This window comes from Pogona vitticeps, chromosome 14 (assembly GCF_051106095.1).
Source record: "Pogona vitticeps strain Pit_001003342236 chromosome 14, PviZW2.1, whole genome shotgun sequence".
Lineage (NCBI taxonomy): Eukaryota > Metazoa > Chordata > Lepidosauria > Squamata > Agamidae > Pogona > Pogona vitticeps.
In genome coordinates this window covers 2,525,022-2,544,132 of record NC_135796.1, presented here as the reverse complement: position 1 = coordinate 2,544,132, position 19,111 = coordinate 2,525,022, and the positions used below count along the sequence as shown (strand labels likewise).

The window sequence follows — 19,111 nt, the reverse complement described above, 5'->3', positions numbered from 1 at the left end:
CATTCCAGCTATGCTGGACCTTATTAAGGAGTCCTGGGAGAAGCCGGCTACTTCTTTACAGATTTCCAGGCGTGTCAAAAATCATTACAGAACCCATGGGAATGACACTGGTTTTCTGGTGAAGCATCCTCTCTCAAATTCCATTATCGTGCAGTCTAACCAGTTTCTAGAACCAAGGACTTTCGTCGTTCTCCTCACCTCTTCGTTTGTTTCCATGGCTCACGAAAGGGGTGTCTTGCCGCTTCATAGACTGTATCAAAGTGGATCATGGATGCTATTACCCTGGCTTACGAGTTGGTGGGAAAGACTCTGCCAGAAGCTCTGAAAGCCCACCCTACAAGAGTGATGGCCACCTCTACAGCCTTGCTGCGTGGTATTGAGGTTTCTGACGTTTGTCGGGCGGCCAACTGGTCTACGCCTTCGACTTTTGTCACACACTATCGCCTAGATGTCAGGGCCAAGAAGGAGGCAAGTTTTGGCAGGGCTGTGCTGACTTTGATGTTGGCGTGACAGCCATCCATCCAGTGAGTTGGCTTGCTAGTCACCCATTTGTGTGCATTCACAGAAACCATGAAGAAGAAAGAGAGGTTACTTACCTGTAACCATTGTTCTTCGAGTGGTCGTCTGTGAATCCACACGTCCCACCCGTCCTCCTCGCTGTCCGTCACTTGCTTGTCTTGGGTCTTCAGAGCTTTGACAGCGGCGGGCATGATCGGAACTGAGGCAGTTACAGGAGGGTGGAGCATGCGCACCATGGGGGAACGTCTTACTAATCACATATTTTAAGCTCTAGAACAGTGGTCCCCAACCTTGGTCCTCCAGATGTTCTTGGACTTCATCTCCCAGAAATCCTGGCCAGCAAAGGTGGCGGCAAAGGCTTCTGGGAGTTGTAGTCCAAGAATATCTGGAGGCCCAAGGTTGGGGACCACTGCTCTAGAAGATTCCGAGGAGTCCTGCGCAGGCGCAGTAAAACCCATTGGTGTACATTCACAGAGGACCACTCGAAGAACCATGGTTACAGGTAAGTAACTTCTCTTTTTCTTTTTCCCTTCCACCTTTCCCAGCATTCTTGTCTTTTCCAGAGAATTCTGCCTTCTCAGGATGTGCCCAAAGTAGGACAGCCTCAGTTTCTTCATTTTTTTTTTTTTTTTTTTTTTTTGCTTCTAGAGAGAAATGAGGCTTCATTTGATCTTGGACCTACTCGTTTGTCCGTCTGGAAAAGTCCAGAGCACCCACAAAGCGCTCCTCCAGCACCATATTTTGAATCCATCACTCTTTTTTTCCCCTTAGCCTCCAAGATCTGAATTTTCCGCATGTGTCTTTTACACCAAGCAAATTACCTCCCTTTGCTCTGGATGTTTTGTCCTTCCAGATGTGCAAAGCATTATGCTCTCTGGCTCAGCCTGCTTATGTTAATCCAATTACGGTAGCCAGTTGTTCCATGTAGAGCCGCACAACCTTCTGCTAGTACTAAAGAGGTTCATTTGGACATATCCTCATGGTCTTGAAGCTCTCCTGTGTTACAGTTAGTAACTTTGCTGCTTTTAAATCCAAGCTCACTCTGCTTTTCCAGCTTCTTCCGTCATCCTTAGAGTAAGAAGAAGATCAGTCTTCTGTTTAACTCAACCTGAGCCTAAAATAAGCCAACACAGGGAAGTATAATTATTTTCAGACTTAAAAATCTAGGAATGCCGTGGGAGTGAAGGAAGGCAGTGGCTCTCTGGAAGTACCCAAGGGCCAGGCAATGTGGTTTCTCACGACCACTTTCTCAAGCTTGCTAGCTTGTTGGACTCCGAGTCCTTTCTTCGGACTCTGCAGCCACATAATAGGAAAAGGCAGCAGGAGCATTTACACCTTTCCACCGCTGTTTCTTGCCTGGTGGGAACGGAATCAGCAGCTGTGAGGGAAATCAACTCAGTCACCAAGGACCATCCTCTTGATGCTCTTGTGTCAAGGACAGCTCCCCGTTCCCTGGCACCCTCCAGTTGGCTGGGCCCGACTTTCGTTATCCCCATCTGCAGCAGAGAAAGTGCCAGGTTGTTTGAGGCCACTGTGGGAGGAAGCCCTTGTAAATCCAGAATCTGGAACACATGAAGCTGTTGCAGATTTTACCCGTTGATGCATCAAATGCAAAAATCCTTGCCTAATACTTGGGGTTATAGAATCATGGATTTGGAAGGGGGCCTCTAAGGCCATCGAGTCCGATCCTGTGCTCAAGGCAGGAGTTTAAATCGAAGCAGACCTGATAGATGAGTGTCCTCTTTCTTCTTGATGGCCTCCAGCGTTGGAGCGCTCGCCACCTCCCGAGGTCATTTGGTTTCATTGCCGTACTGCTCTTAACAGTTAAGAAGGTTTTCCTGATATTCAGCCTCAATCTGGCTTCCTGTAACGCAAGCCCATTATTACGTGTCCTGTGCTGTGGGATGATCGAGAACAGATCCTGCCCCTCCTCTGTAGGACTACCTTTCAAGTCTTTGAAAAGTGCTCTCCTCTCTCCCCTCGGTCATCTTTTCTCAAGGCTAAACATGCCCAGTTCCAGCCCCCTGATCATTTTTGTCGCCTTCCTCTGAACTTGTTCCAATTTGTTAGCATCCTTCTAGAAATGCGTTGTCCAGAACTGGACACACAACTCAAGATGAGGCCTAACCAGTGCTGAAGAGAGGGGGAACTAGTACCTCGCAGGATTTGGAGACCCTGCTTCTATATTTGGCGGAACGCCTCCTCCCACCAAGGTCTACCCGGATCACCCGCGCGAGTCAGGAGGTGAGGCTGAGGAGCCTGACGCCGAGAGAGGCCCGGAAGGAGAAGACATGAAACCGGGCCTTCTCGGCGGTGGCTCCTCGACTCTGGAACAATCTCCCTCCGGCGATTCGCGCGGCCCCCATGCTGGGCACCTTTAAAACCCAATTTAAAACATGGCTGTTTATTCAGGCCTTCCCTCCAGCCAACTCTTGATTTTTTCTTACTTTTCCTTTTTATTTTTACTGCTGTTCTTGTTTGATTATTATGTATTTGTCTATGTTTTATTATTTGATTTTATATTTGGAAGCCGCCTAGAGTGGTCCGGTGGGCCAGATAGGCAGGGTATAAATTAAATAAATAAATAAATATTAATGAATCCTAAACAAAGTATTGTTCCTGAAATGAACCGGGGAACGTGTCTGTGCAAAGTCTGTGCGGCCGAACTACGTCTCCCTCTGCTGTTCCCTTCAGCCAAGCCTTGAAAGAACGTGGACCTCGCTGAAGGGGCTAAAGAGCATGGCTGTGCAAACGTTTTGAGCCAGGTCGAGTCAGATTTCCTGTGGCCCCCTTAAGAAGGGACTCTTGATGTTTTCAGGGCGCAACCGTGCCAGCTGCCGTAGCGAAAGCAACCGGGAATGTTGTGACGCCTTAGAGACCAGCCAGGTTTTTACTCGGGGCAAGTCCTTGTAGCCCTCTTTCTCAGAAGCAAGTTGCTGCTCAGTTTCAGAGGTTGACCTTGCTTTATTTCCAGGAGTCCCGGGTTCCGATCCTAACTTGGCCACAGAAACTCCTTGAGGGGGAGGTGGCAGCGATCAGCTATTCCTTGAATAACTCAAATGCCTCAAAGACCCTTTTTAGGATTGCCATAGGTTTGGGCAATGACTTAATGGTACATAACAACAACTTAGTTAGTTATTCATAGTAATTTTATTGTTTGGGGTGTGGAGTGTCTGTTTTATTACTAAATATAATACATTATAATATAATATAATATCATCTTAGAACTACGGAGCTGGAAGGGACCCTGTAGATCATTGACTCCAGTCCCTTTCTTTTTTTTAATTATTTTTTTAATTAATAAAAAATGAACCTACTACCACACAAAAAAACCCTATAAAACAATACAAAACAATAAAATACAATTACACATGTGCTCCCATCCCCTTCAGGACTAGCGTTACACTTCATTCAATCCATTTTCACTCCAAAATTTCATTGTTACTTCCCTCGGTGTACACCCCTTTCCTCTCCGAAATACATGTTCCAAAAAACTACATTCCATATTTTGTTAAAATCATTATTTTTCAATTTGGCCTCTTCTTATTTTCATATCACATGTCAGTTTATCATTAATTGCCATGTCCCATAATTCTCTATACCATTCCTCCAAGTTAAATTGATTATCATTTCTCCAGTTTCTTGCAAAAATTAACCTTGCAGCAGTAATCATTATTACTATTAAATCCTTATTTATCTTGATCTTTCTTAATCACATTCAATGAGGCCATTAACGGAGACATTTGAATATTCAATCCAATTATTTCAGATATTTCTTTAAAGATTAAATTCCATTCTTTCTTGTTTCACATAGCCACCACATATGTAAATATGCCCCCTTCTCTTTTTTTTACACCTCCAGTCCCTTTCAACGAGGCCGAGAGGGGGAATTGAACTCCCAACTTCTGGCTCTGCAGCCGGAGACCTAAACGACAGAGCCATCCAGCAGTTTTGTTGTTCTGTTTTGTTTTTTCAGTTTTTCAAGTTGTAAGCAGCTTTGAGACTTCTTGAAACGAAAAGAAACATTAAAATGGCTTGCATAACAAACAAATAAATAATCATCAGCACATCGCTCTCAGGAGCCTCATAAAACCGCAGTGCTCTCTTACCTCATTTCGGGAAACTGTGGGTCATAATTAAATCATACTTAAAATAGATTTTTATGATAGCATCAATGTGCTGCTCTAATCTGTGCTCCTTTAAAAAAATACGCTTCTGGGTGGCCTGCTTAGGTGGAATTGAATGGCTTTGCCTTTCGAAGGAAGACGTGGCAAGTAGGAGAGAGCAGTCAGAAGATGGTTGAGTTGCCTGCCCCGTTTGTGCAGAAAACCCACAGGTAAAGCATCTCCTTCAAGGAGGCGTTGCAGGATGTTCTTCTGGGTACCCCCCCACCCCGCCAAGCTGCTCTTAAGTCCTTCTGTTGATGGCCTTGTTGCAGCCCATATTCTGCAAAAAAATATAATCGGTGGCTTTGTCAAAGCCTTGCTTTGGGCAAAAGGGAGGAAGGAATAATAATAATAATAAAAAAACCAGGAGCTCAGCAAAGACTGACTTGTCCAGACAGAGAGCCGGGAAGGGCAGGAGAAGGATCGCTTCTTGTCAACCTAAGGTCTTGCTTCTTTCGCATCCCAAAAACCATGCTGTGTTTCCAGTGCCGTCTGGACAGTAACCATGGGAACAATTTTTGTCTCCCTCCCTCCCTCGCCTTGCGCGACCCCCCCTTTCCCTTCCCCGCGCTTCCCCTCCCCGCCGCTCCCCTCTACAGATGACTCCGGCGACGAGGAGCCGGCCTCGCAGTCCGAGAAGAGCGAACTGCACGGCACTCTGAAAAACCTCTCCAGTAAGCTGGAAGATCTCAGCACCTGCAACGACCTCATCGCCAAGCACGGGGCGGCTCTCCAGCGGTCGCTGAGCGAGTTGGAGAACCTGAAGCTGCCGGCCGAGAGCGGGGAGAAGATCAAGGCCGTCAACGAGAGAGCCACCCTCTTCCGGATCACCTCCAATGCTATGATCAATGTAAGTGGGGCGTGGAGGCTGGCATTTCGGGGGGGGGGGGCAGATCTCCTGCCTGGTGCAGGTGGAATGCCCTCCAGATTCCCCCCTGGACCCCAGAGGTATCCATGCATGGAGGAATGTTGACTCGCTAAGCGTGCTGAGCTGGTTCTTCCCTTTCTCGGTCTGCTTGGGTGTTCCCATCCCGGGTGACCCTCCTGCATCCATGGCATTTGAGAGTCACGTGGCGTCAAACCGGTCTGACAACTGGGGCAGTTTGAGTTGTTTTTGCATTTTGGGAGACCTGGATGCAGCTTTGTGATCGTCGGAACAGGGAATAGTTTGCGTGCCACTGGGGATTCTGGGAGCTGTTGTCCAAAAGAGTGATCCGATCGCCCTCAACAGAGGTGGGGTAAGTGGTCCGATCTGGCCACGGTGACACATGGTTTCGTGACATGCCAGCTGGGTTACTGTGATGTGCACTACGTGGGGCCACTTATGGAAAGTCTCCGGAAACTTTGGAGGGTCTGAAACACAGCAGCCAGATGGCTGACGGAGGCTGGTCACAGGGACCACACAACCCCTATTACAGCGGCTCCACTGTGGCCAGATCTGTTTCCGGACACAATTCAAAGTGTCGGTCGGAACGTATAAAGCTCTGAACGGCTTGGGTGGTCCATGCTATTTCAAGGACCATGATTCTCTTTATGAGTTGCTCAGGTGCTGAGATAATTAGGAGAGATCTTTCTCAAAGTCCCTCCACCCTCACAAGCGTTTTTGGTGGGGACAAGGAACAGGGCCTTCTCTGTGGCTGCTCCCAGATACTCTGGAACTCCCTGCCACTGGAGGCCAGGCTGGTCCCGTCTCGGCTGTCGTTCCACAGGCAGGCAAAGACCTCCCTCTTCGTGCAGGCTTTCCCTCAGTGAGTGGTTGTTGAGTGGTGTTTTTAAAATGGATTGTTGTAACTTATTGCATTGCATGTACAGTCTTTTGGTGTTGCTTTAGCTTTTTTGGTATTGTATTCATGGATCCTTTTAGTATTGTATACTTGTTGTTATGAGCTTAAGCACTGCCTTTTAATTGTTGCAAGCTGTCTTGGGTCCTTGTTAAGGAGAAAGGTGGGTTAAAAACTTTTTCAATTGATAAACAAAAATAAGTAAACAGAATAAGTGCTAAGTCAGGTGAACCCTGGTCGGGCACCTTATAGCGAAGATATCCACGGTTGGGAGTGTTTGCTGACAGGCTGAAGAGTGGAACGCAAGAAAAGGGATCGGGTTCCAACATAAGAGCAATTTGAGGGAAGGTCTCAGAAGGGGTACATAGCAGTGGGTGAGTAGGACCCCAAATAGCAGTATATTTTAATGTAAAGCTCTTATTTCTATTAACTGAGGTTCTTGGTTCTTTTCAAATGGGGAAATCTTAGATAAAGCTGAGGAACCATTGAGTTAACGTCATCATCAGAATGGGGCGGGGATGCGTAGCCGCCTTGAGATCCCCTTGCCTGGATTTATCCACAGGCCCCGAGCTATCCCCTTCCTGCCAAAGAAAAATGTGTTGTGTATTTGAAGCGCCCCGCAGAGTGTGAATTAACACTCCTGTGGTTCCAAAATGTTTAGCGCTCCCTCCCCCAGCCAAATTGTGTTTCCTCCAGAACCATCTGTCTGTTCCTTCCTTAGGAGCTGTCGGAAACGGGGGTCCTTAGCACCAAAATGTCTTCTCCTTGGCCGTTCTCCTTGCCCCGTTCCCCAAGTCTGGGTCTTTCGCTCCCAGCCTGGGCGGACCAGGCTCGGCTTTGCTCTGGTGCCGCCTGGACAGAGGAGGAACAATAGGCTGCTTCTTCTGGGATGCTCCCAAAATTTATTGGAATTGCTGTGCTCCCTCTTCCCAGGGAACCGATCCTGCACCCCTTCCTGCTGTAAAACTCCCAGGTATCCTGTATCTCTTTAGGTGGGCAGCTCGTGGCCTTGAGTGTCTGACTCCATACTTTTCTCTCCCAGTCTGTTGGATTGGGTTGCACCTGCACCCCCCCCCAGCATCAGTATCTCAACTTCCCTCTACTGTCCTCATTATCTTCTTCCTCCCCGATTCCCCCCTTTTTTTGTGCTCAAATGCTCTTCCCCGCTAATCAGAAAGATTATTTTGAAAGCTTTTCCGCTTCCAATTGGTAACTGGACGAGAGGTTGGAGCAGAGTCAAAATCTGAACACGGTATTTGGTTCACAGGGCAGTAAACAAGCCAAAGAGGACTCTGACAAGGAAGGGGTGGGGGAACGGCTTGCCGAACGTCCGCTGTATGGGACCGGACGTCTTTTCTTCCCTTCGGTGACATCGCCGGAATCGTTGGCACTCCGGGGAGGAAGGGTCTGCTTTCTCTAAACGTCCTCATTGTAAGTTGCAGCCTGTTCTTGAGTGGGAGAGAGAGGGTGTGAAAAACTCCCTTTGTTTTGCTGTTGTGTTTCCAAACACAAGATGTTAACGAGGCTTTCCGTGGACCGTCGTCACTGTTTTTCTGCTCAAAATTAGATATGGCTGCTGAGGTTTCTTTTTTCCCTTTGTTACAGATGTTTGTGTGGGTTTCTTTAAAAATTCGTACCAAGTTCTCAGATCTCCTCTGCTGTTTTGTGTGTGTGTGCTGTGTTTATGATCCAATTATGCAAATCCCAACAAAGAAGAGATTTGGATGCGCAGAAGTGAAAGTGGCCGTGGAGCCCAAGATAAAAATAGCTCTGTTGGTATCTTCCCGTGTAGTTTCCGGATTAAATGTACAAGAACAGAGTTTGAATCCATTCATTCTTCCTACTAACACCCAACTGTCAAAGCCAGCGCTGCTCGGTTTGCTTGCTTCAAAAGCATAGTCAGCTTTATCCTAAGGGCTCACAGGCCAGGGACAAGCATTTCTAGTTCCCCAAGAAGGTAAGGTCATAATAAGTCTTCCTTGGCGTTCCTCCCCGAGCTGTGTGCAATCACTGTATCGGCTGCTGTTACTGTACAGACAGCAGGACAGGGTTGAATTTTCAAGCGCAGGACCTCATCACGAGGGTCCCTGGAGCCAACTCCACCCAAGAATGAGATTCAGCAAATGTGAACAACTGGATCTGACCGTGTCAACAAAGGAGGAATAGATTTGTATAAGACTAATCGCTCTTAAGTGTCCATCCAAGACCAGACCACCCCCATATGCAGTGCATCAACCGTATACCATTCCCGGGAAAACCGATTTCTTTCCCCAATACTTGAAGGAACCCAGCTATGCTCAGAAGGAAATGGAAGCCTGAAGACAAGCCAGTGTCGTAGGGCTTGTGGCTTCATTTTCCTGCTACATCTTCTTGTTGTTTAGTCGTTTAGTTGTGTCTGACTCTTCATGACCCCATGGACCAGAGCACATCAGGCCCTCCTGTCTTCCACTGCCTCCTGGAGTTGGGTCAAAGTCATGTTGGTCGCTTCGGTGACCCTGTCCATCCATCTTGTCCTCTGTCCTCCCCTTCTCCTCTTGCTTTCACACTTTCTTACTTTAGGGCTATGTGTAGGAATACACCTGATTTGCTCATCTTCTCCACAAGGGTCCCTGTCTTGGCTGTTCCTCTCCACCTGCATCCTAAGGCCCTTAGACACTCGTTTCAACACAGCTTTTCCCCAGTTACAGGAGATGATTTCACCTGGACAGCGTAGAAGGCAGCAGCTTCTCTTCCACGGCTCATTTGGGCAGTGTTTACAGTTCATTTAAGAAATGCAGTCTTGATTAATTCAGGACACATTGAAGCTCTTTTATTTAACAACAGGGGCCGTTTCCAGCCATTTAGTAGGACACGGTTTTGAACACCATATTGCAGAGAGTCCGCGTACTGGTTTGAGTATAGACTGAAGCTTGAGCGATCAGGTTCTAATGGCCCCCAAGCCTTGAAATTCGCTGGGTGACCTTGAGACCAGCTGCTCTCGCTCAGCCAGAGAACCTCATGGGCGCATTGTAAGCTGGGAGGAACGGAGGGCCTGTGGTCCGCCTTGAGTTCGTCGGAGAGGAAGGACCCAAAAGTAATTTAAAAAATAAACCATAAATAGGTGCCAGTGCTGTCATTAATTATTGCAGCCACCCTGCTTTAAATTTCTTGAGCAATGTAATAAATGCCGATATTAGCTGAAAGTGAAAAAACTGAATAATGCTTTGGTTGAGAAGCAAACTGGTTGGAAAACTGTAACTTCCTTTTTTTCAGTTGGAATATAAGATGATGCCTCCCCTTCTGGCTTTGTTGCCCTCCAAATAAGAGGAGGATCCCAGTTTTTAGAAGAAACATAATCTAGTTCCGTTTAGATTAGATTTGCATTGGTGGGATCATCTGGATATATTTTGGGTTTTCTCTTTTAAAAAAAAAAACACACCCACATCTCATGCGTTGGAAGATCTTATTAATACGATTCCCAGATACGCTTTTTGCAACTGTTGAATCTCTAAGAGGTTGTTGGAATGTCCATATTTGGACAGATTTTGGTATATTTTAGTCCTTAACCAGGAAGGGGAATAAGGCTCATTGGGTTGAAGCAGCTGGTTGTCGTTGCCTAGAGGCTGGGAGTTAAAGGAGAGGTCAGCTGAGGTCACCCTGAGCCCCTGCGTGTGTGGGTTGGGTTGGGTTGGGTTGGTGTCCTGCCGCCTGTGTGGCCCTGGGCAAGCTGGTTCCAGAATCACCCCCAAAAAGAAAGACCTGGGATAAACCGCCTTCTGGACCCATGGGAGGGTCGCAGCAGAATTTAGATTGACTTGATGGCACATCATTATTTTTGCTAGCATGATATCGATTATGTTCTTAACTCCTGTTACTTGCTGCTCATTTTTACCTCCAGGGATGTGCTGTTGTGTGAGTCATTGCACCAGGGTGGATTTCATTTAAAGCAAATTGATTATTCAGACCATGACTTAAATGAAAAAATAATAATGGATTTTTAAAATTGCAATTTTGAGTTAAATCAATTTGATTTTTTTTAAAAAAAACTTTGATTTTTAATCCACCCTGAATTGCATTGAGTTTTTTCTTTTAAAAAAAATATTTTTATTGCATTGAATCCTACTTGGTTTACAGTTTGGTTGACTCCCAGAGGATCTCTTGTCCGTGGAATCGAAATTGTCTGCTGATCAGTCCGGTCCCAGGTTTCGTTGCAAGCCAAAGAGGACGAAACGGGGTGAGAAAGAGCTCTCCCCTCCCCGGTAGAACTGGGATAGAGTGGCATGATAATCTTGCGTTGCTCATGCACACAGATGGAATTAAGGTCTAAATTAAGAAGCGAGGAAGTGCTTCCGGGCGCTGAGCAAGGGAGGGGAAAGCCGGCAGAGGTGGAAGTGGCAATCTGCTGTGGAGGTGGCGGAGGAGGCGTTTCCTGGTCGGGAGGAACCAATTAAAAAGACAAACAGAACAAGTTCCGCAGGGGTATTTTGACAAAAACCAAGCCGCAAACAAACAAAATCCACCCCACACTTGGATGACTTAGTAGTAGATAGAAGCCAGCGGAGACGTCCGCCAGGATGCAGCTGACGAGCCTGGTCTGGAAGTGATAAATGCTCCTATCAGGGCCGTGTGCGGTGCTGGGAAACAGGTTTCTAATTGGAATGAATGGTCTCGCTTTCAAAGTCTTGAAAATCAAAGCTTCTGCTTTGGGTTGAATGGGGCTCCGCGGCTGTTTTGAGTATGGAATATAACACATGTAAAGCAAAGCAGAAGCAAAGTCTGGACCCGGCGCTCACTATGGAATCTCAGGTGGCGTCTGTGGTCCGTACCGCTTTTTTCCATCTTAGGCGGATAGCCCAGCTGCAACCCTACCTTGATGTGGGGGTGCTTACTACCTTGGTGCATGCGCTCGTAATCTCAAGATTAGACCACTGTAATGCGCTCTACGTGGGGCTACCTTTGAGGCTGCTGCGGAAACTACAGGTGGTGCAGAATGCTGCGGCCAGATTACTTAGTGGAGTGAGAAGATTCCAACATATCTCGCCCACTCTGGCCGCACTGCATTGGCTGCCCATCCGATTCCGCATCGACTTCAAAGTGTTGATGCTTACCTATAAAGCCCTAAACGGTTTAGGACCTCGATACTTGGTGGAACGCCTTCTCCCACCAAGATCTACCCGTGTCACTCGTGCGAGCCAGGAGGTGAGGCTGAGGAGCCTAACGCCAAGAGAGGCCCGGAAGGAGAAGACCAGAAATCGGGCCTTCTCGGCGGTGGCTCCTCGTCTCTGGAACAACTTACCTCCTGAGATTCGCGCGGCTCCCTCGCTGGACATTTTTAAGAAACAACTAAAAACATTGATGTATAGGCAGGCTTTCCCAACAGAAAACTCCTGACGATTTTTCCTTTCTTATATCTTTCTTTGATTTCTATCTTAGTCTAGGTGTAATGTTTTAAAATTATATTGTTTCTTTTATTGTAAGCCGCCTAGAGTGGGCTAATATGTCCAGATAGGCGGGATAGAAATAAAATAAATAAATAAATAAATAAAATAAATATATACTGCCCCATAGTGCTTAAAGCACTCTATGGGCAATTTAATTAGGGAAGCTGCACATTACACACACCCCCTTGGTGAGCTGGGTACTCAATTTACCAACCGTGGAAGGATGGAAGGCAGAATCAGCCTTGAGCCGGCTACCACAGCCTTGAGTCCGGAATGAACTTGGGTCCTCAGCAGAAGTGCTGCAATTTAATCACTGTGATTTTTTGCACCACGAAGCTCTCATGTGCTGCTCTCTGAATCTATGGGCATCTCTCTTCCCTCCGGACCCTTTTGCTCGCTCGGTTAGGAGCCATTGTTCTAAATATCGAATGCATTCTGTTAACTAAACAAACGCAGAAAGAGTGACGTGAAGGAGGTATAGTGATAACAGGGAAGAGCCGTAAGCTCTGACATCACCTCAGATGCAGTTCATTTCCTGGCCTAAGAACATAAAAAGAGGCAGGTTGGATCAGACCAAAGAGATGGACCTAATTAAAATTTCCTCCCAAGAAGACACGCATCCAGCTTGAGTCCTTTAGAGCAGAGGTCCCCAACCCCTGGTTCGCGGTCCGGTGCCGGTCCATGGCCTGAGACGGACTGGACCGCCGAGGGAGACCTTCCCCCACCCCCGCATGCACTCCAACCCTGCACAGCCTGTTTACGCCTGTGCATGAGTGCGCGCCCGCATGAACGCTGCGCTGCCCTTTCCGCATGCACGTGAGCGCATGGGCGTGCCCCGCCTTCCCCAGCCGGTCCCCAGGGCTAAAAAGGTTGGGGGCCACTGCTTTAGAGGATCCGATAACTAGAGAAATAGTATCCGGTCCTTTATCTCTGTGATATTTCTAGTAACGTGCAATGTAAATACTTGCTTTTTCTTTTTCGTTTGCTCCAGCAGCAATCCATGCATTGCACCTGTAGGCCATTTGGACTCTCCGTTGAAATTTCGACTTATGCTATTACTTGGCTTCCATACGGCCTCTATCTCAGAGTCAACTGTCTGACTGTCACAAGATGCTCAAGCAGTAAAGAAATAAAAGTCATAGGAACATCTATTCAGAATGACAGGGAGCCAGAGAGGAGGGCTGTGCTCCTCATGGCCTCATCTTCTCCTCCGTTCATGTCTCCTGGGCTGCTTGTCAGGTTTCCTGCACCGATGCAGGTAGCCAACGTGAGGTGTGTTGTTAGGAAAAGTGGGTTGGGAGCCTGGGGGCAAGATTGCATTTGAGAACCCAATAGAGCAAGAAGAAGAAAAAAATCTGTGGCAAGTGCTCCTGGAGCAGCCATTAGGCAGTTTGCACCTGATCAGGTTGGGTCGTCTTGAACCAAAATCAATAACGCCTCTGATCCAGATCGTTTTGTGGCACAAGCGCATAAGAAAAGCTGTTGAAAACATTGGAGCTGGTTTTTCGAGTGGAATTCAGTGGATTTAGAGTCTAAAGAGAGCCACCAGAAATAACGGTCATACTTCGAATTTGTCTCCTAAGCCAGAGACTCCCAATCTTGGGTCAGCCAGATGTTCTTGGACTACCGCTCCCAGAAACCCTTGTCAGCACAGCTGGCAGTGAAGGCTTCTGGGAATTGCAGTCCAAGAACACCAGAGTGACCCGACTTTGATAGAACCACTGTCCTAAGGCGTATTCGTCCTGACCATTTGGCCAGATGGGTGGTCTAGAGGTTTTTTTTAAAATAAATAACATAAATCAAGGCTGTCTCCAGCAATTTCACTGGCAAATGCTGAGCTATTGTTTCTGAGCGAATGCTGTTCATTAGATCGGCAGTGTTGCTCCTGTCAGTAAATCAGTTGCTTTCACATCTGAAGGTGCCAAGAGGAAGAGGGAAGTCTGGATCAAAAGGGAGGTTCCTCCTTGGCGCCTTCATGTTGTTGTGAGTTATGCTTCAGCATCCATTTTCACTAAGTGACCCTGGTAGAAAAAGCATGCTGCTGTGCATGTGTTTGTGTTGCTGAGGTGTTCGGCTGTAACACCAGGTTCTTCTTTGGGGCCCCTGCGAATCACACCCTGGGTGATTTGCGCCTTCATCGGAAGATGATTTTATTTATTGGATTTCTATCCCGCCCATCTAGACCAAAGGTTTACTCTGGGCGGTTTAGCACAGAGGCCCTTCTGCATCTTTCAGGCCGATGGTTATAACTTTGCTGTTCAGCATCTTTAAATTCACAAATCAAAGGCCAACATCTTGACTTGCCATCAAGCACTTGATTCGGTGGGTCTACTCTAGTTGGAACTAGTGTCTGGTTTGAAGGCAAGGTAGCCAAGTCTCTCCATGATCCCAGATCTTGCTAAGAATTCTGGATGTTTGAAAATCTGATGGAGAAACAGAATAAAGAATTCAGAATTTAATTTTACTCAGGTTGGTCAGCCCCTGTGCGGTTTCATCCTGGAGTGGTTTTCTTCCACCCTCTTGCATCATGTTGATTTCTGCCTCAAGTTCTTCCCTTACCATGTCTCTGTGTTGCCATTTTCTTGAAATACTACCTGCGTAGGAGAAGAGAAGCATGGTGCTCCCTTCAGCACCTTTCTGCCACCGCGGAGACAGACACTCTGTTTTTAAGGCAAAAAAGCACAACTTCCAGGCTTCCCCTTTGTGCCCTGTTTAATGACTCCCTGGCCCTTGTAAAAACAAGCAATTAAATCCCCTTGCTTTGGTCAGCTTGCTTTGGGGGCGTTCCGCTTGCTTGGAGACTCGCTGTATTTTTCCAAAGCTTGTGAAAGACCTCGTACGAGGGCAGCACGAGTGATGGGGGATGGGGTGGGGTGAGCCGCCGTGATGGCGTGGCTGGGTTGCAACCCCTCCCGAGGCTGAGACACGAGCAAAAATGCTGAGGCAGCCTTGTTGAATCGATGCAAATGCTGCTGCCGGTCCTTTGTTCCTTTTATCAGGAGGGGATGGGGGAGTCAGCAGTTTCCAAGAGGAGATTAAGGGCTGATGATGATGGAAGAGAAAGCACCGTCTGTTTTGACCATCCTGCAAGTTGTCCCAGCTGACGGCCTGTAGATGGGTTGGTAGTGGCTGTTTGAACCCATAAGTGCATGCCAGTGCATAAAATTCTGCGCACGGTGCCTCCTCTTTTGACCCCGAGGGCAGGGCGAGGTGTCAGCAACGGGGCCCCAGATCAAGCCAGCTTATTTGTCGCACACAATTAGGGGCTGTCTTTACTTTGGAAATCACCTTTATAAATTTGTTGACTGTACAGTAGTGCCTCGCATTACGACGTTAATTCATTCCAGCGAAATCGCTGTAGAATGAAAACGTCGTAATGCGAAATTAAAAAGCCCATAGAAACACATTAAAACCCGATTAATGCGTTCCTAGGGGCTTGAAACTCACCGTCCAGCGAAGATCCTCTGTAGTGCGGCCATTTTCGCTGCCTGTGCAGCGAGGAATCCATCCCAAAAAAGAGCTGGCCGAAAATCATCGCTTTGTGAGAATCGGTTTCCGAAGCAGGGAACCGATCATCACAAATCAAAATTCCCCCATAGGAAACATCGTTTTGCGATCGCTTTTGCGATCGCAAAACCTTCAACGTAAAGCGATTTCATCGTAAAACGGAGCGCTCGTAATGCGAGGCACCACTGTACTTTACTTGGCTGAAAGGTCTTGGAAGTGTTCAAGCAAAGCATGTTTAAGGAAAGAACAAGGTGGTTCAGCCCCTTTGTCGGTTTTTAATTGTCTAAAGACCATGCTGACTGAGATGATGGGAATTGTTGTCCAGATACAACCAGTGCGTACTAGGTGGAGGGAGGCTGTTTTAATGAGCAGGGTGGTAAGCCAAGAAGTGATTGCTCGTTGGTTGGTTGGTTGGTTGGTTGGTTGGTTGGTTGGTTGGTTGGTTGGTTGGTTGGTTGGGTTGAGTTGAGTTGAATTGAGTTGAGTTGAGTTGAGTTGAGTTGAGTTGAGTTGAGTTGGTGGGTTGGGTTGGTGGGTTGGGTTGGTTGGTTGGTTGGTTGGTTGGTTTCTGCCCATAGGGGGGACTCAAGGTGTCTCACAGCAGATAAAAAAAAAAACTGATTTAAAAACAGGATATAAGTACACTTAAAAAGCAATTAAACATCTATTAAGGTTTTAAAAACCGAGTTTTAGAATAATTCAGAAACATTTAAAAAGCTGTAGGTTAAAAAAAAAAGCCAGCATTCCTGAGATAAGGTCCCTCTTAAAAGCCAGCTTGCAAAGGAAGGTCTTTGCCTGGTGATGGAAGGACAAGAGGGAGGGGGCTGGCCTGGCTTCCTGGGGAGGCTCCGATCTGCCAGCCAACTGCTGCTACCCGACCTAAACGCTGGTAGCTGGTTCTCTTCCAGAATGGATTAGGTGGCTCTCCATGGGTGGAGAAGCCAGGCTGCTTAAAAGGGACGCTGCCATGGCTACGCAGCAAGAAATACCTGTGCGTGATGCACGAGGCACACAGACGCACCTGTGCACAGACGGGCGGACAGATGCACAGAATCTCAAAATAATTGCCACCTGCTTGTCTGTGCCGAGCTCTTGGGCCATCTGGATGGCTGTCAGCGATGGGGCCTCTCCCTTCCTGCGGGGCTCTGGGGCTCTCCAGCAGTTGGAAGCCCCCCCAAAAAATGAGGGATACTGCGTTCTTAGCTGTGTTGGACCTTCCTGCAGCTTTGCTATCATGTTGTGATTGATCACTAAGGCATCCTGTGCGCCATGCGGATCATCTGGTGGGAACGCTCTAATGGAAGCAGCTGGCTAACACCTTTGTCTGTCAGGGGGGCCTCCTTGGCTGTGACCCAGCGGCTGAAGCCGGCTGGTGGAGGCTGCTGGTCCTAAAAGTTCTCGGCATCCTGAACGCACTCGGTGTGGTCTGATTCCAGACGCTAGGCGAGGTCAGGCCTGTTCGTTACCTGCAAGGGTGGACGTTCCCTGGGGAAGGAAGGGGTGGGAAGTCAGCTGGCCTGAAACCCGTGGAGCTCTTCCTCCCAGTCAGAGCTTGTAAAACTGGGTTCAAAGAAGCAACAAGGTGACTACGGTGTGGTGGTTAAACTGCATTACTGCAGCCAAAACTCTGCTCGCAACCCGAGTTGAATCCCAGGTAGCCGGCTCAAGGTTCACTCAGACAATGTGTAGCCTGCCTAATTACATTGTATGCCCAGAGAGTGCTTTGAGCACTATAAGGAAGTATATACACAGCACACTTTGTGTTTTGTTGTTGTTGTTGTCTTTTTTGCTTTGACTCAGTGAAAGCAGCTTCTTGTGTTCCTAGTTAAGAGGAAGATTGATTCTGACTTTTTTTTTTTAAAAAAAGAATGGCATAAAAGAATATAATCATTTTTTTAAAAAGTGAATGGCAGAACATAATGACAAGCCTTTTAACATTCATTATATTTCAGATTTTTATTTTTTATTAGAAGTACAGCGGGTGGCCCATTGACATTCCATGCGAACAATACATATTAGAAAGCGGTTGTCTCCACTTTACCCATGCAAAGGTACTCTTTTTTTTGTATTTGGGAGAATAAAATGTTTTAAAAACGGAGACTTTTTGATATGCTCTTGTGATGTGACCGCCTGCGGCCTTTCGCGGCGTGTTATGAGCTCCGTGGAAGACGTCAGAGGTCTTTGCTTTGTGCAAGGCGCTGGTGCTTCTCTGCAGCACCGATTTTACAAACATCTGTGCTTTAAGAGGGAGCCGTTTGACTTTTCTCTTGAGTTCAAGCGTGGGGAGGCAGCAGGGAGAGAAGCGGAGGGATCCACCCTGTGGGATTATTTTGCCTGTGGGTAATCCAGTTTCATCAACCACCCAGTGACACAGTGATTACACCAGAGACGCCCTGTTTAGTAAATACAGGTCACACCCCGCCTCCGGCATGCTTTTCTCTAAGGGAGGACGGTCCAGCGACGCCTAAGCCCTACTCTCTCCTGTACGCTCCGGATTCGAGAAAGGGCTGTTGTTTTCTGCAGCTCCTTAATGAATTTTTCTTTCCACTTTTTAGCATGCCCTGGAATCCTTTGATAACTGATTTATATTTTAAAAAGAAGCATTAAGCGTTGAGCAAAAAAAGAAGATTAAAGCCACCAAGATTCACCTAAGCTCCCGGGAAGGATTTTCTGTTGCTGCTTCGGTAATGCTTCATTTTTGTTCCGAGAGAGATGGCGAAATAACAATGTCCTGCCCGCCCTCCTTCCCTCCTTTATTTGATGTAGGCAGGGTTCTGTCAAGATTATTGTAATGCGAGATCATCTCTTCAGTGAGGTTGTTCATTTCAGTTAGACATGCAACGGTTTGTTTCCTGCAAAATACCCCTTTCTCGGCTCTCTGTTTATACAAACAATTAAAAGCACATTGATATTTGCATTTACTGTCCAAAAATGGATTTGAGTAGAACATGGCATGAAATGGGCTCAGGCATGTCCAGATGCCGCCCTCTTACTGCCTAGAATGAGCCAGTGCTTATTTCTTGCAAGACTCGTGGGAACATCCCAGCCCTCCAGATCTAACACCATGTGCCAGAACCAGAAGATGCGTGTTGAGTGGTGCTGCCCCCGTGGAGTGGGATATGGATGGTGCTGCAAAGGGTTTTCTGTTTTGAAAAGCTTTTTTTCTGTTCCACCTGGCATTTGTCAGCTCCGGGAGAGCAGAAGAAGATTCACATTGAGTTATTGAAAACGAAGGACAGTTTTACCTTAAAAAGGGATACCACACGTTCCTAGGTGGGATATATGGGTGTCATTCGTATGATTCTCAACTTGGATGGATGGATGGATGGATGGATGGATGGATGGATGGATGGATGGATGGATGGATGGATGGATGGATGGATGGATGGAAGGAAGGAAGGAAGGAAGGAAGGAAGGAAGGAAGGAAGGAAGGAAGGAAGGAAGGAAGGAAGGAAGGAAGGAAGGAAGGAAGGAAGGAAGGAAGGGGGGAGCTAATGATGGATGGATGGATGGATGGATGGATGGATGGATGGATGGATGGATGGATGGATGGATGGATGGATGACAACAGATTCTTAATCTATGGGGCTACCAAGATGTCCTTGAAAGTGTGTATGTGGGGGGACATGGATACAAAAATATTGGAAAACAGAGGTTTCTGAGTCAGAGTTCTCAAAGGTGGAGACTAAGGCTTGAGTGATTTGCATAACTGAATCCT

The 19,111-nt window shown here is 47.2% G+C and overlaps 1 protein-coding gene across 3 annotated transcripts in view; it reads left to right on the top strand.

Annotated features, from left to right (window-relative positions):
• Positions 1-19,111, top strand: part of OSBP2 (oxysterol binding protein 2) — a 145,958-nt gene that overhangs the window by 93,056 nt on the left and 33,791 nt on the right. For all 3 annotated transcript variants that reach the window (XM_072983583.2, XM_078381572.1, XM_078381571.1), the window contains one exon: positions 5,285-5,535. In XM_072983583.2, the coding sequence (XP_072839684.2) occupies positions 5,285-5,535 (251 nt within the window). The remainder of the gene's footprint in view (positions 1-5,284; positions 5,536-19,111) is intronic.